Source organism: Carassius carassius, chromosome 11 (genome assembly GCF_963082965.1).
Source record: "Carassius carassius chromosome 11, fCarCar2.1, whole genome shotgun sequence".
Taxonomy (NCBI): domain Eukaryota; kingdom Metazoa; phylum Chordata; class Actinopteri; order Cypriniformes; family Cyprinidae; genus Carassius; species Carassius carassius.
In genome coordinates this window covers 5,088,811-5,104,256 of record NC_081765.1, presented here as the reverse complement: position 1 = coordinate 5,104,256, position 15,446 = coordinate 5,088,811, and the positions used below count along the sequence as shown (strand labels likewise).

Sequence of the window (15,446 nt, the reverse complement as noted above, 5' to 3'; positions counted from 1 at the left end):
GAAAAATTATGGAAATGTTAAGGTGCAGGTAGCATCAGAACCATGGAAAGTGCCATGAAATACAAACATAGCCTAGCTTTCCTTTAAAATTAAAAATTCCAAGTTCGATTCCGGTTTAATGTCTAGTACAATATTCTGTACGGCAATATATCTATAAAGGTGCTGGTCATATAATTATAATATCATCAAAAAGTTTATTTATTTCACTAATTCCATTCAAAAAGTGAAACTTGTATATTATATTCATTCATTACACACAGACTGATATATTTCGAATGTTTATTTCTTTTAATTTTGATGATTATAACTGACAACTAATACAAATTAGAATATTGTGACAATCCACAATTCCACATTGCTTGATGTGTTTTCTGAAGTCCAAGCCATATACCAGGAAGTTTTGCAGCACTTCATGTTTCCTGCTGCTGTCCAACTTTATGGAGATGCAGATTTCATTTTCCAACAGGACTTGGCACCTGCACACAGTGCCAAAGCTACCAGTACCTGGTTTAAGGACCATGGCATCCCTGTTCTTAATTGGCCAGCAAACTCACCTGACCTTAACCCCATAGAAAATCTATGGGGTATTGTGAAGAGGAAGATACGATATGCCAGACCCAACAATGCAGAAGAGCTGAAGGGCACTATCAGAGCAACCTGGGCTCTCATAACACCTGAGCGCCACAGACTGATCGACTCCATGCCACGCCTCATTGATGCAGTAATTCAGGCAAAAGGAGCCCCGTATTGAGTTCTGTACATGCTCATACTTTTCATGTTCATACTGTTCAGTTGGCCAAGATTTCTAAAAATCCTTTCTTCGTATTGGTCTTAAGTAATATTATAATTTTCTGAGATACTGAATTTGGGAATTTTCTTAGTTTTCAGTTATAATCATCAAAATTAAAAGAAATAAACATTTGAAATATATCAGTCTGTGTGTAATGAATGAATATAATATACAAGTTTCACTTTTTGACTGGAATTAAGCCGCGTTCAGACCGCACGATTTTAACCCAGTTTTTGGCTCGCCGACAGGTTTTGAGAAATCGCCGACAATTGCCCGAAATCACAGGCAAATTGGTGCTCGTTCACGCACGTGACAAACACGCAGTGTGAATGAGCAAAGATGCGATCTGAGAGAATTGTCTGTGAGACATTAGTATGTATTCAGACCAGATGGTGGATCAGCACCTAGAAAGTACCTCTACATCCCTGAAAGACAGCGGAGACCAGGACAACTAGAGCCCCAGATACAGATCCCCTGTAAAGACCTTGTCTCAGAGGACCACCAGGACAAGACCACAGGAAACAGATGATTCTTCTGCACAATCTGACTTTGCTGCAGCCTGGAATTGAACTACTGGTTTCGTCTGGTCAGAGGAGAACTGGCCCCCCAACTGATCCTGGTTTCTCCCAAGGTTTTTTTCTCCATTCTGTCACCGATGGAGTTTCGGTTCCTTGCCACTGTCGCCTCTGGCTTGCTTAGTTGGGGACACTTCATCTACAGCGATATCGTTGACTTGATTGCAAATAAATGCACAGACACTATTTAACTGAACAGAGATGACATAACTGAATCCAATGATGAACTGCCTTTAACTGTCATTTTGCATTATTGACACTGTTTTCCTAATGAATGTTGTTCAGTTGCTTTGACGCAATGTATTTTGTTTAAAGCGCTATATAAATAAAGGTGACATTGACATTGACATTAACATTGACATTTGGCATGCTAAATATCTGGACCTGTCAGCGATTTAAAATCATGCTGTGTGAAAAGTGTTCTGACTGAAAACTACATTAGCGATGACCGACAGCCAATGAGAGAGCAAAATACAGAGCAGGGGGGAGTTCGGGGAGGAGTTATAGACCACAGCAAGCATGATATAAGAACACAATCCTTGTTCCTCGCATCTCCCCAACCATTTACTCCTCCATAATCTTCTTTTCTTTTTCTTGTTTTCACTGAAAATCAGCGCACAGGCAATTCTTACTGCAAGCTTCTTGCGGGCTACCATTTTTAATAATAATCCCAGTCTCACTAGAGAACTCCAGTCTTGCACGCATGATATCGCATTGTTTTCTTGTCACATCTTGCGTGTGTTTGGTTGTGAAACGTAGTTTGCATGCCAGACAGAGTTGTCGGCGATTCTTCCTATTGTAAAGTCAAGCAGTGTGAAACCTTCTGTCGCTGATCCATCGTGCAGTGTGGACACAGCAGTGACTGAATGCTGGCCAAGATAATCATGCAGTGTGAAAAAAACAGTGACCCGACTACTTTGAAAATCGTGCAGTCTGAACTCGGCTTTAGTGAAATCAACTTTTTGAGGTCCCCACCATGTAATAAACACACGCACTCTCTCTCTCTCTCTCTCTCTCTGTCTCTCTCACACACACACACACACACCTTTAGCTGTCTAAATAAGGACATGCCACAGCCTTGTTTTGTTTTTACATTATACAGACTAACCATAATTAACATTAATAAATTAATAAAATATTTCTGCATGTCCAAAGCCTGTCTATATGTATTGATGTAGTACACACATTAGTGTGTGTGTGTGAGTGAGTGAGAGAGAGAGAGAGTGTGTGTTTCTCTCAGTTGCTGGTGCTGTCAGCGTGCTAAACGCCTCTCACAGCTTGTCAAAGGTGTTGACCAGAACCTGCACGAGGCTTTTTCCTCTCTAACAACTGCACAACACACACACACACACACACACAGCTCCATAGGTGCCCACTCCTCTGACAGGATGTGCTGCTGGCACAAATTGTAATTCATAAAGGTTAAGGGGGTCAATGCCTTTTATCAGCCGCCCGTGTGTGTGAGAGTATGTGCTGTCTGATGAGGGCCGCATGCAAATACACCCTCTCAAGGTGTTCAGCTCACTGAAGGGGGAAGGGATGTGTAGTAAAGAAGAAAACAGACAGTTGAGCATGAGAATGAGCTGCAGGAGTGCTGAGAGGACCATAAAGAACTGGAATATAGACTAGAGAAAGTGATCAAAAGGGTAAACAGAGGATAAACCTGATCGTACTGACATTGAGAGAGAGAGACTAACTGCAAGTCTGACCATTAAACATCCATAGATTGCTCCCTGGAGAATAATCTGTTTTAAATGCTTCCTCATAAAAGCACTTTTCTGCTCATTTTGGCTGTATTTAATATGTTTATGTGAAAAAACATATATTTTAAAATATTAAATGCATTAAATAATGAAAATAAAATGTAGAAGGCACACACATGAAACCAAATCACTGTGTATAAAAAAATGGTATAGTATAATATAAATATTAAAAAAAAGATTATTTCGGCCATTGTCCTATTTTTTAAATGCTTATGTTTATGAATGTATTTATGTGCATGTTACAATTTTTGATGTTATTTTTTTTTCAAATGTAGTAATATAAAATATATATATAGCATAATATTAGTATTAAAATAAAAAAATAAATTAAATGTATACATTTTGCAGGCGCTCAAGCGACTTTCAGTGCATTCAGACTATCAATTTTTACATATCATGTGTTCCCGGGGAATCGAACCCCCAACCTTGCGCTTCATAGACAGTGCTCTACCAATTGAGCTACAGGAACACTAAAATAAATTAAGTATGTTATATTGTCATGAAGTGATATTACAATCATTTTTTTTTTAATTTAATTATGTCTAGCAATTGTTCCTGTTTAGTTATCACCAAAATAAAAGCAGTTATTTTGCATTTGGTTTTTAGGTAACACTTTTGTGTCCTTGCATATTTTGCAAGAGAGAGAGAGAGTGAAAAAGATAGATTAAATCACGTTTAATGGTTCAAGGGAGATATAAGGTCAGGTTGAGAGCATTGCTTGTGGCACACATCAGAGTACTCTTGTGTTTTCCTGCTTGTTCTGGTAAATGTCTGTCATCCTGGTATTCTACAGATACAGAAAGCGAACATACCTACTGTACACATGTGTGCTACAGAAACAGTGTGAGGCTGTGGTGGTCTGTTCACTGTGGAGCAGCGGGGTGCAGGACACATGGGAGGCTCTCTGACCCCCTCTGCTGGACAGGGAACCTTTTCTGGACAACCATCCCATTCTACACAACAACAATAGGGCCTACATAATACAGTGCCATTTTAATGCTCTGTCATTTGCTAGTATGTTTCGAACATGAGATATTAAATAGTTTGTCAAGCTATTTTACTAACAGAATTACCATCCTAATTTAGATTTTTTTTTGCGCTTTAACCCTAGAACATATAGTAAATGAAACAGTTAGAACTTTAAAAATAATAATAATAATTATATATATTATTATTAATTATATTAATTAGTGTTCCTGTAGCTCAATTGGTTGCGCATTGCATATCAAGCGCAAGGTTGGGGGTTCGATTCCCCGGGAACACATGATAGGTAAAATTTGATAGCCTGAATGGACTGTAAGTCACTTTGGATAAAAGCGTCTGCTAAATGCATACATTTAATTATAAATTATTATTACTGTCAACATTTACTACATAATTTATAAAAAAAGTTATATCTGCATTTTGTTTCATTGATTTGATTTAACATGAACTAACAATAAATAGTTACCATAGCAACACAAAATACTAATCTTGGTGTGACGTGTCAGCTGTCAAAATCTGATTATCTTTTAAAGGCTGTTTTTTTTTTTCATAATTATGGCTTATTATAATGTGATATATGTCTTAATTGTCATTTTGAGTTTATAATTTTTCTTTTATATCATAATTATTAATATAATTAATAATAGGTCTATATAACAATTAGGATTTACAGAAGCATGTTTTTTTGTCTTATGTGGCAGAAATGGACTTTCATAAAAGGGAGCAGTTGGTTTATCAGGCAGTCAAGTTCTGTATAGTTTTTGTAATGCAATCCAGATTTACATGCAGCACATTTTTTGATGATCTTCAACAACAACACTTATTATTTAATTTTTTTCTTTTCTTTTGCGTGCCCACTTGTAATTTAATATGTTTTATGTTATGTATTTAAATTCCAGCAATAATTAATAAATACATTTAAGCTAGATATGTTTTTAAAAGTAAATAAACAAATAAACAAATATTTAATCTTTAAATATGAAAAGCTCTAAGGCTGCTGTCCATGTTTATACAAAAACACAATTATAGTTCATACATTAAAATAATAATGGCGTGTTTAAAAACTATTTGGGATGTATGTGGCTTTGTGAATTCATTGTCTCTGAGGTCTTTCCAATAAAGCACTAAAGCGGCGGCCTTGCATCGACGTCACGCCTTTATCCGGGTCCTTGCGCAGCGTGGGTTGTGCGCAGGCGCAGAACAGCCGGCTGTTCGACCTCTGTCTTCGGTGAGTAGAGTATCCTTCTCATTAAACAAATCATCTACAATCATCCTCGCTGTGCATCGACTCAGAGCCGCGGGGTTCATCGGGATAGCATTAGGAGACTCATCCGCTGCCTACCACTGCCGTATTTCTAAAAGTCTTCTCTGACCTAATATTTTGTATTTGCAGAAACCTAAAGTCCCTCGGCTCTGAAGATGCTCAGCTGTGCGAAGTTCTCCTCCACGCGCGCCCTGGTGAGTGAAGCCCGCTTCAGAGGACACAGTAACTGATTCATTCATTCATAGACGCGTTTAAACGGGCTAACGTCACGCGTCACACACTTGACCTTTGACCTTGTTCTTCACTTTGGAAGTTGTGAGTTGGCAGGACGGCTAGCAGGCTTTGATCAAGCGCTGTGCTGATTAATAACACTCATCCCCTCCGCAGCATGTGTTAGTGGATGCTTACTGTGGCGCCCAGCCTGCTCTTTCTGTATCAGAAGGGCATAAAACCACTTCCTGTCCTGCCTCACATAGATTGGCTTGAGTTTTCGAGTAACTGTCCTCTGGAGTAACCTGGGGTCTTAATCAAGGGTCTGAACCTGCCACATTTACGTTATCAGCTTAGTTTAACAGGCAGTGTGTTGGTGTTGACATCTGTGTAGTATGCACTTGTTGGTTAACACTCTCAAGTTGATGAGTTTTAAAGAAGCTGAAGACTTTTATAGAAATGTCGTCTTTAAACAGCGTTGCATGCATTAGTCCTGTGGCAGACCTTGAGCCGTAAGTTAAGCACATACTGCTTTTTCCAGAACTCATGTTTTTCAGAAGACTGTTATCTACTGTTCTACACAGGGACTAGTGTTTCTGTGGCTCGGTGGTAGAGCATTGTGTTAGCAGCACAAAAGTTTGTGGGTTCAATTTCCATTACGCATACTGGTAAAAACAATAAATAAATGTGGTGCCTGAATGCACTGTAAGTCGCTTTGGATAAAGGCGTCTGCTAAATGTAAATGTATGTTCTCCACTGTTCAGATTCACCACTGTTTTTGACCACAGTCTAGGATGTATTTGACAGTGTGTTTGTGTGTGTTTTAGGTGCGTGCGGCCTCCAGGTCCCTGTACAGGCCAGTTTCTTCCGCTGTGCTTTCCAGACCAGAGGTCAAACCAGAGGTGACCGTCAAAACCTGCTGTATCTCTCTCTCTCTATTTGTTGAAACTCATTTCATCAAGATGTTCGTGTCTTTCTTGCTTCAGTCAAAAATGATGTGGAAAACATTCCAGGATTTTTCTCCATATAATGGACTTTAATGAGATCAACAGGTTGAAGATCCAAATCTTCAGTTTCAGTGCAGCTTTAAAGAGCTCTACACGATCCCAGCTGAGGAATAAGGCTCTTATCTAGCCAAACAATCAGTTTTTCTCTAAAACCTTAATTTTTATGCGACTGTCACTGAACACAGAAAGACATGAACATCTTGGATTAAAAGGGGGGTGAGTAAATGAAACAAAGTTAGCTACTTTTAAAGGTCAATCCTTGTAGATGATGTTAACGTACAAATTATTTTACGTATAATAAGTGCTGGGCGGTTTGACCAAAATTGTATATACCGTTTTTTTTTTTGTTCAAAATTATGCCAGTTGTCCGGTTTATGACGGGGTTTTTTTCATGCATAATCAGGTGTACAATGCATTTTCTATTGGTTGATATTCCAAGACGTGCTTGTGGCTAAGGTGCTGGAGCAAATTGCTCGTGTTGCCGCCTTTGGCGACAATTTTAGCCCGACAGCACTTGCATAAAATGGATATTATATATGCATAATCTGCCTGCGGTGCATATGCAGTCCGCAGCACGGACTCATTGTGCTTTCACACATGACGTGTTTGCAGTCCGCTACGGATCCGCGTCTGTTTAGTCAACAAACACAACATTTGTTCAATGTTTTGATTTCATATCATGTAAAAAATATATTTTTTTTTCTTTTATCACAGAGCAGTAACAATATTTCATATAGACATTAGTTTAAACTCAATAAATATAAACAACACATTATTCATGAATTTTACTTTTTTTGTATAATAAGCTGCTCAAGCAAGCGACAAGACATTTAAACACAATAATTAGCCTACTTTTCTTGTTAAAATATTTAAAAATAAAACACCACAGACAGAAACAGTCTCATGTTAATGGTCAATGTTAATGGTTAACTGAGATTGTAAAGTGATACCTATGGGTCTTTATAGTTCTTTTGCACTTTAATCTGTGCAAAACTTTTAACTATTTATTTTTTTAAATGTTCAGTTATTTTTGTTATTAGGAAAAAAGTTATTTAACCTATTATACTATATTTTTAGCACTTTTTTAAACAAACCCCTGGTTTCACAGACAGGGCTTAAGACTAGTCCTAGACTAAAATGTAAGTCTGAGCTGTTTCCACTGAAATAAACTTGCACTGACTGATCTTAAAAATATATCAGTGCCTTTTTAGTTTTAAGATGCACATCGGTAATGTTTTTTTTTCGAAGCATGTTTATAAAAATTACTTAAATGTCCTAATTGATCTATGGTCTAATCCTGGCTTAGTCTAAGCCCTGTCTGTGAAACCGGGCCTAAATTTCAATACCGTGATAATACCGTTTACCGTGATAAAAGCATGGGCAATTAATCGCAACAGGAAAATTTGATACCGGCATAACCCTACTTTGAAATAGTTTGTCTGATCCACAGCAAGCATGTTAGGGGTAGTTCACTTAATGAAAACTGTCATCATTTGTCCACACTCATGTTATTCTAAGCCTGCAGACTTTGGTTAAGACTAAATCAAACCTTCTCATCATATAAAGCGTTTGTATCTCATCATAAGACTTCAATGAAATGGCACTATTAATATAAGTTAACTTTATAACGCCTTAATGACCTTTTTGAATTATCTGGACTTTCACTGGAGGGAAAGATACTTCTCAGGTTTCATGAAAATTATTTGTTTCAAAAGTTAACTAGTCTTAAAGGTTTATGATGACAGAACTCTCATTTCTGTGGGAACTAGGGCTGCACGATGTGTCGTTTAAGCATCGATATCGCGATGTACGAATCCACGATAGTCACATCGCAGGATGTGCGATGTAGGCTGTTGTAGTTGATCTGTTATTCATTAACTGTACGGGCCAGCTGCTCCCCGGCCCTTGACGAATGTGATTCGCAGATTAATTGCACAGCTTAACCATCATAGAGTGAAAGTTTTTTCATTGACAGGACTGAAAAACACATGCAAGTTTAACAGGGCAGAGAGAGCGCGAGAGAGACACAGAGAGAGCGCGCAAGAGAGACAGAGAGGGAGAGAGAGCGTGCGCGCGCGAGAGACAGGGAGAGAGAGCGCGCGCGCGAGAGACAGAGAGAGAGAGAGAGAGAGAGAGAGCGCGCGCGAGAGACAGAGAGAGAGAGAGCGCGCGCGAGAGACAGAGAGAGAGAGCGCGCGCGAGAGAGAGACAGAGAGAGAGAGAGAGCGCGCGAGAGAGCGACAGAGAGAGAGAGAGAGAGAGAGAGAGAGAGCGCGCGAGAGAGACAGAGAAGGAGAGAGAGAGAGACAGAGAGAGAGAGCGCGAGAGAGAGAGAGCGAGCCGTCTTCAAACAACAGGAGCGCTGTCTTGCTCTCTCTCCCTCCCGCATATTAATCAATTGACGCGATGGTGTCGATGTTTAAATCATTTAAAATGAGAATGTAAGTGTGCTCACCCCATTTTTGTTTGTAAGAAAAAATATCGCAATATATATCGCAGAAAAATAAAATATCGCAAATGTCATTTTTTCCCAATATCGTGCAGCCCTAGTGGGAACTGTCTCTTTAAGGTGTTTAAAGTAAAGTGAAGTGACATTCAGCCAAGTATGGTGACCCATACTCAGAATTTGTGCTCTGCATTTAACCCATCCGAAATGCACACACACAGAGCAGTGAACACACACACACACACTGTGAGCACACACCCAGAGCAGTGGGCAGCCATTTATGCTGCGGCGCCCGGGGAGCAGTTGGGGGTTCGGTGCCTTGCTCAAGGGCACCTAAGTCGTGGTATTGAAGGTGGAGAGAGAACTGTACATGCACTCCCCCCACCGACAAATTCCTGCCGGCCCGGGACTCGAACTCACAACCTTTCGATTGGGAGTCCGACTCTCTAACCATTAGGCCACGACTTCCCCAAATTATTATAATTGCCGTACTTCCCTACTCCTCCTCTGATCAGAAATGCCTGAGCTCTGGCTGTTGCTGTTGTGGGACAGCAGTTGTGATGTAGAGGTTGAGTTGGTCCTCTCTTCCTGCTGTAGGTCAGTGCTGCTGTCCTGCCTCAGGTGGCCCTCAGGAGTCTCCAGACCAGCGCTGTAAGCCGTGACATTGACACCGCTGCCAAGTTCATCGGAGCGGGAGCTGCCACTGTGGGGGTGGCTGGATCCGGTGCTGGGATCGGAACCGTGTTCGGGAGCCTTATCATCGGATATGCCAGGTAAAACACAGCAACATTTCATATTATGATGTGTTATCTATTAATTTCACATCACTATATATATATATATATATATATATATACATCACATGATTTGTGACATTATACACTACCATGAAACATTTGAGTGTTTTTTTTTTTTAAGAGAAGTCTCTTATGTTCACTCCATTTATTTGATCAAAAATACAGTAAAAACGGTAATATAGGGGAAAAAAATTAATTCAAATATTATTTAAAATTTATTCCTGTATTTTCAGCATCATTACTCCAGTCTTCAGTGTCACATGATCCTTCAGAAATCATTCAAAATGATGATTTACTGCTTAAGAAACCGTTGATATTGAAAACTGATTTTTGTTTTTTCAGGATTCTGTTATGAATAGAAAGTTCAAAAGAACAGTAATTATTTGAAATAGAAATTTTCTTCAGCAGTGTAAAAGTATTTGCTGTTACTTTTGGTCAGTTAAATGCATCCTAGTTAAATAAAAGTGTGTTTTTTTTTATATATATATATATATATATATATATGTGTGTGTATATATATGTATATGTCTATGTATATATGTGTATATATAATATATCAGTTGCTGCCTATTTCACCACTAGCTAGTTGGTTTATGAAAGCATTTATGCATTTCAAAGCAATTTTTTAATATTGTCAAGATGTTTGCAAACATCTGTTAATGTAAGCGAGATTTAATAAGACGGTTGTGTGTTATTTTGCAGGAACCCGTCTCTAAAGCAGCAGCTCTTCTCTTACGCCATCCTGGGCTTCGCTCTGTCTGAAGCCATGGGGCTCTTCTGTTTGATGGTTGCTTTCTTGATCTTGTTCGCCATGTGAAAATCTGCTGGTTATGGACACATTTAGTATAACTGTGACTAGTAAACAGTGCTGTTGCTACCTAAATGTCTGCTGTTGGTCTCTGTGAGAGAAAAAAAAATGTATGAATGTTAAATCCACTCTTTTAAAACGAATCATGTAACAACTAAAACTGGTTTAACTCTTTATATCAAGCTGAAGCTCACCATGGAGATCATGAAGCTGACATCACTGTCTGTTCATCAGATTAGAGCTGCTGTGAGGGTCTGTAGACTGTAAGGGTGTCTTCAGGGGTTAAACTGCCTGCCAATAGTATGACTGGACATTTATAGCAGTTGGTTTAAAGCCAATTAAAACCTCTATTGCTTTTGTAAATTGCATTAAATAAATTTAGATCACAGTTTAACACATTTTTGTGTTGTCTGTTTATTTTAATTCTCACAATATCACTTACACTGTTTTCAGGGTTTACTAACACATAACAAAAGACGCTAAAGATGTTTGCAGCCTTATGAAGAGAACTACAGTGAAACATATTTTGCTTATGCACAAGTATCATGCATTACATTAAAAAGCCAAGCGTTAAATCGGATATAAACTAAGTTCAAATTTTAAAAGCAATTCTGCAAAGCAGAGCTCATCACTCGCGAGATGTCAGTGTGCTTTCTCTCTGTAGGGGTCAGCAGAGCATTCTTTTATCGCGAGGTCAGAGTTTAAATGGCTTTGGCTCTGGGTCAAGTGGATTGTCTGATTCTCGCGAGATTGTCGGCTATTAAGTTTTTAGCACAGTTCCCAACTCTCGCGAGAGGTGGTATTAGTGGGCTTTGGCTCTTCAGGGTTCAGCCTGCGGGTGAGTAAGCGCATCAGTGCACTGTCATTATAAGCAAACACGGCTTTAGAAACGAGCTTTCGGGTGGCTAGCAGAATAGTCTGAATATGTAACCCAGTGAAATGCAGTTTTATGACGCATTCAGAGCTCGTCGGTGTTTCTTTGTTGTTAATATGGCGACGCATGCTAACAGCTAGCCGAGGTCCCATTGAAATGAATGAGAGATGAGGCTAAGCTTTGATTAGCCTCTGAGACTGATGTAAACAATCTGTTTAGTGTTGATACAGTCCATGTACTGCTGGAAATAAATTAAAGAAATGCAGGTCTGTGGTTAAAGACACAAGCGCTTCGAGTTAAGCTATGTGAGAATATAGAAAATATTAGTGTTATTAGAGGTATGCTAAGCAGGAGGTGACAATAGGTTGTGTTATTATCAGTGAACATCAGCCTGATCATTACAGCACATTTCATTACTTTGTGTGAGTTATTGAGTGATATAATAAACACATAGGGGCCAATATCTAGGATTTAAATTTATATTATACAGATAGTGATGCATAATCCCTGTTATTAATCTTATAAAATCCTTATCTATGTCTTGTCATACCTGCTTTGATAACTTGGTCAGACACAGCACAAAACATTCAGCTTTTAGTAGTGCAGAATAATACTCATTATTGCACATGGTTACAGATATTAAATCATGCTGATTGATATACAGTGGCATGCGGAAGTTTGGGAACCCCTGGCAGAATCTGTGAAAATGTGAATCATTTTCAAAAAATAAGAGAGATAATACTAAATATGTTTTTATTAAATAAGATATTTTACATAAAAGATGTTTGCATATAGTCCACAACAGAAAATTATTAAAATAACCCCATTCAAAAGTTTGGGTACCCTTTGGATCTTAATACTGTGTGCTGTTACCTGATGATCCACGACTGTCTTTCTGTTTTGTGATGGTTGTGCTTGAGTCCCTTGTTTGTTCTGAACAGTTAAACTGAGAACTGTTCTTCAGAAAAATCTTTAAAGGTCACGTTTTTCGTGTTTTTTTTGAAGCTTTGATTGTGTTTACAATGTGCAATATGACATGTGTTCATGTTTCGCGGGTTAAAAAACACAGTACACATATCTGTATACCGGTGTTTTCACTTTCATAAAAACGGGCTGATGACTTCCTTGTTCTATGAAGTCCCTCCTTCAGAAATACGTAACGAGTTCTGATTGTGCCAGCGGTTCCTGTGTTGTGATTCGACAGCAGCTGAGCGCAGGCTGCCCTCCTGGAAACGCGATTGGACTAGTTTTGGAGTAGTTTTGAGAAGCAAGTGGGCAGGATTTGTTTTGAAAACCTGGCAATCCTGATCTGAACGCACGTGCTGGAGATGTAGCCTACTCCTAATCACAGAACGCCTTTACTGACAAGATGCGCATGAAAAACGCATTCGATTTTTTGCACAGCCCTACCATCTAGTTAACAAAGCTAAACAGCATTGCCCTTTGTGTAATAACTTACAGAACTGTTAAATGCACCAACTTAAATAATAAAATACACTTACCGGTTGTGGTCCATAAACAACGCCTTCTCCAGACAAAGAGGGAACTGCTCCATCTTTCAAGAATAATCTTTGTGCGAATCCGGCATTAAACTGATTGAGATTGAGCAAGCTGTCCTCAGCAAAATGTGCTGCACATAGTTTTACATGTGGATTATAATTTTCGGGAACCGAGTTAAACATAAATTGTAACCGTTAATCTCCAAGTACAGCGTCCCTGGGAAGCCCAAACAAAGATGATTGGACTCCGAGATGAAAATAACAGCGTTTCGACAACATGGCGTCTTGGCCTCTTCAAACGCAACTCTTCCTTCTTCCGAGTACAACAAGACCACACCCCCTGTTTGTGTATTCATGTGGGCGGAGGTTAGTCAAAAAACTGTTCTAAGTGGCGTCATTACTGCACTTCATTTGTGTTCCGGGAAACATACAGTACAAGTATCTTCTGTTGCTCACGAAGGGCAGAACTAAATTTGAAAAAAATATATTTTAACAAAATAAGAAAAATTTGGCCATCTTCATCGTGTTCAAAAGTTTAATCTTAATGAATCTTGTTTCCTTCTGGAGCATCAGTGAACATTTGAACCTTTTTTAATAGTTGTGTTGGAGTGCCTCAGTGGTAAAAAAAGATGCATCTCAAAATCATACAGTCACTGCTGGAAAGGGTTCAAAGATGCAAAGATGCTGGAAAACTGAAGAATCTGCAGGACCTGAAGGATTTTTCTGAAGAACAGTTCTCAGTTTAACTGTTCAGAACAAAGAAGGGACTCATGCACAACCATCACAAAACAGAAAGACAGTCGTGGATCATCAGGTAACAGCACACAGTATAAAGAACCAAAGGTACCCAAACTTTTGAAGGGGGTTATTTTAATAATTTCAGCAATTGTTTAGTGTTGTGGACTAAATGTAAACATCTTTTATGTAAAATATCTTACTCAGGACAGTACTAAATAAAAAAATAACATGCATTTAGTATAATCTCTCTTATTTTGTTAAAATCTTTCACATTTCCACAGATTCTGCAAGGGGTTCCCAAACTTTTGCATGCATCTGTATAAATCACACTTGTGTTCTTAGGTGTGATCTGAAGTCATTATGTCGTTGATTAATGACAGATTGCATGTTTGACTTTTGTCATGTTATCAGGTGGCAGACTGAAGCTGTGAATATGAGTGATGATAAACCGTTCCTCTGCACTGCTCCTGGCTGCGGACAGGCATGTGATCACTGCTACACACTTGAACAGATATTACCTGCTTGCTTTTTGTCCATTTACAGTTTCATATTGCTATTTATGGTTCATGCATCTACATAATGACTGTCTTGTCTGCAACAGCGATTCACAAATGAAGACCACCTGGCGGTGCATAAGCACAAGCATGAGATGACCCTGAGATTTGGTCCGGCACGCAATGACAGTGTCATCATCGCCGGTGAGTCTGAAGAGTCAGCAGTTCGTAATAAAGGCAAATGAACATGAACTATTATTGTTCATGGCTTTATGGGCTACTGTTGCAGACCAGACCCCGACACCGACCCGCTTCCTGAAGAACTGCGAGGAGGTCGGGCTGTTTAACGAGCTCACCAGCCCGTTTGAGCATGACTTTAAAAAGGCCACGGAGGATGACATTAAAAAGGTAAACATGTCAATTTGTTCTGCAGTTTATAGTGCAGCTGTGTGATCATTTTGCACATAAACTGTCGTTTAAAGGTTTGGGGTAGGTACGATTTTTTTTAATGTTTTGAGAGACATCTCTTCTGTGAATCAAGGCTGCTTTAATTTGGATGAAAAATTTCAGTAAAAACAGCAATACTGTGAAATATTATTGCACTTTTATATATGAATATACCGGTATTTGAAAATGTAATTTATTCCTGTTATCAAAGCTGTATTTTCAGCATCATTCCTCCAGTCTTCAGAGTCACATGATCCTTCAGAAATCATTCTAATATGATGATTTACTGCTTAATTATTAGTTCTTTTTATTATTATTTAAAAAATTTATTTTGTGACATTATGGTCACTTTTGAGCAAGTCCTTGGGGTCTTTTTCAAAATTTCTGCGTTAGTTCAGTGTGCTTTTTGCCGTTTCTGTTTTTAATTATTTGTGAAATGTACTGGCAATTTAGGAAATTCTGCTGCAAAACAAAAAACTGAAACTAACATAACATCTAAAAAATCAGTTTAAACCTTGATGGATAAAATATTTCAGCCTTGTTGGTTTTGTGATATAAATGCGTAATCAAACACTGATGTATGTGTGGTGATTGCAGTTGCCTCTGGACTTGTCTCCTCTTGCGACTCCTGTTGTCCGAAACAAAATAGAGGAGCACACACCCATTGAGTCCCAGCGAGACAGCCCCCTTCCCCACCCTGAGTCGACCACTACTGACGACAAGGTGAGACACAGTGCCCTGCCGTACATA

General features: G+C 38.9%; 2 protein-coding genes across 2 annotated transcripts in view; both read left to right on the top strand.

The window, feature by feature from the left end:
* The first annotated feature begins 5,250 nt into the window (after window positions 1–5,250).
* On the top strand, window positions 5,251–11,040 carry LOC132152659 (ATP synthase F(0) complex subunit C3, mitochondrial-like). Its single transcript, XM_059561442.1, has 5 exons — window positions 5,251–5,340; window positions 5,506–5,570; window positions 6,414–6,488; window positions 9,637–9,812; window positions 10,539–11,040. Exons 2-5 carry the CDS (start codon window positions 5,532–5,534, stop codon window positions 10,651–10,653), a joined length of 405 nt encoding a protein of 134 aa, XP_059417425.1. The 5' UTR covers window positions 5,251–5,340; window positions 5,506–5,531; the 3' UTR covers window positions 10,654–11,040.
* A 361-nt stretch (window positions 11,041–11,401) lies between these two features.
* LOC132152657 (cyclic AMP-dependent transcription factor ATF-2-like) overlaps window positions 11,402–15,446 on the top strand; it is a 30,730-nt gene continuing 26,685 nt past the window's right edge. Inside the window, exons 1-5 of the mRNA XM_059561440.1 lie at window positions 11,402–11,482; window positions 14,167–14,236; window positions 14,357–14,453; window positions 14,539–14,657; window positions 15,294–15,419. Of these exons, the coding sequence (XP_059417423.1) occupies window positions 14,189–14,236; window positions 14,357–14,453; window positions 14,539–14,657; window positions 15,294–15,419 (390 nt within the window). The 5' untranslated portion in view covers window positions 11,402–11,482; window positions 14,167–14,188. The remainder of the gene's footprint in view (window positions 11,483–14,166; window positions 14,237–14,356; window positions 14,454–14,538; window positions 14,658–15,293; window positions 15,420–15,446) is intronic.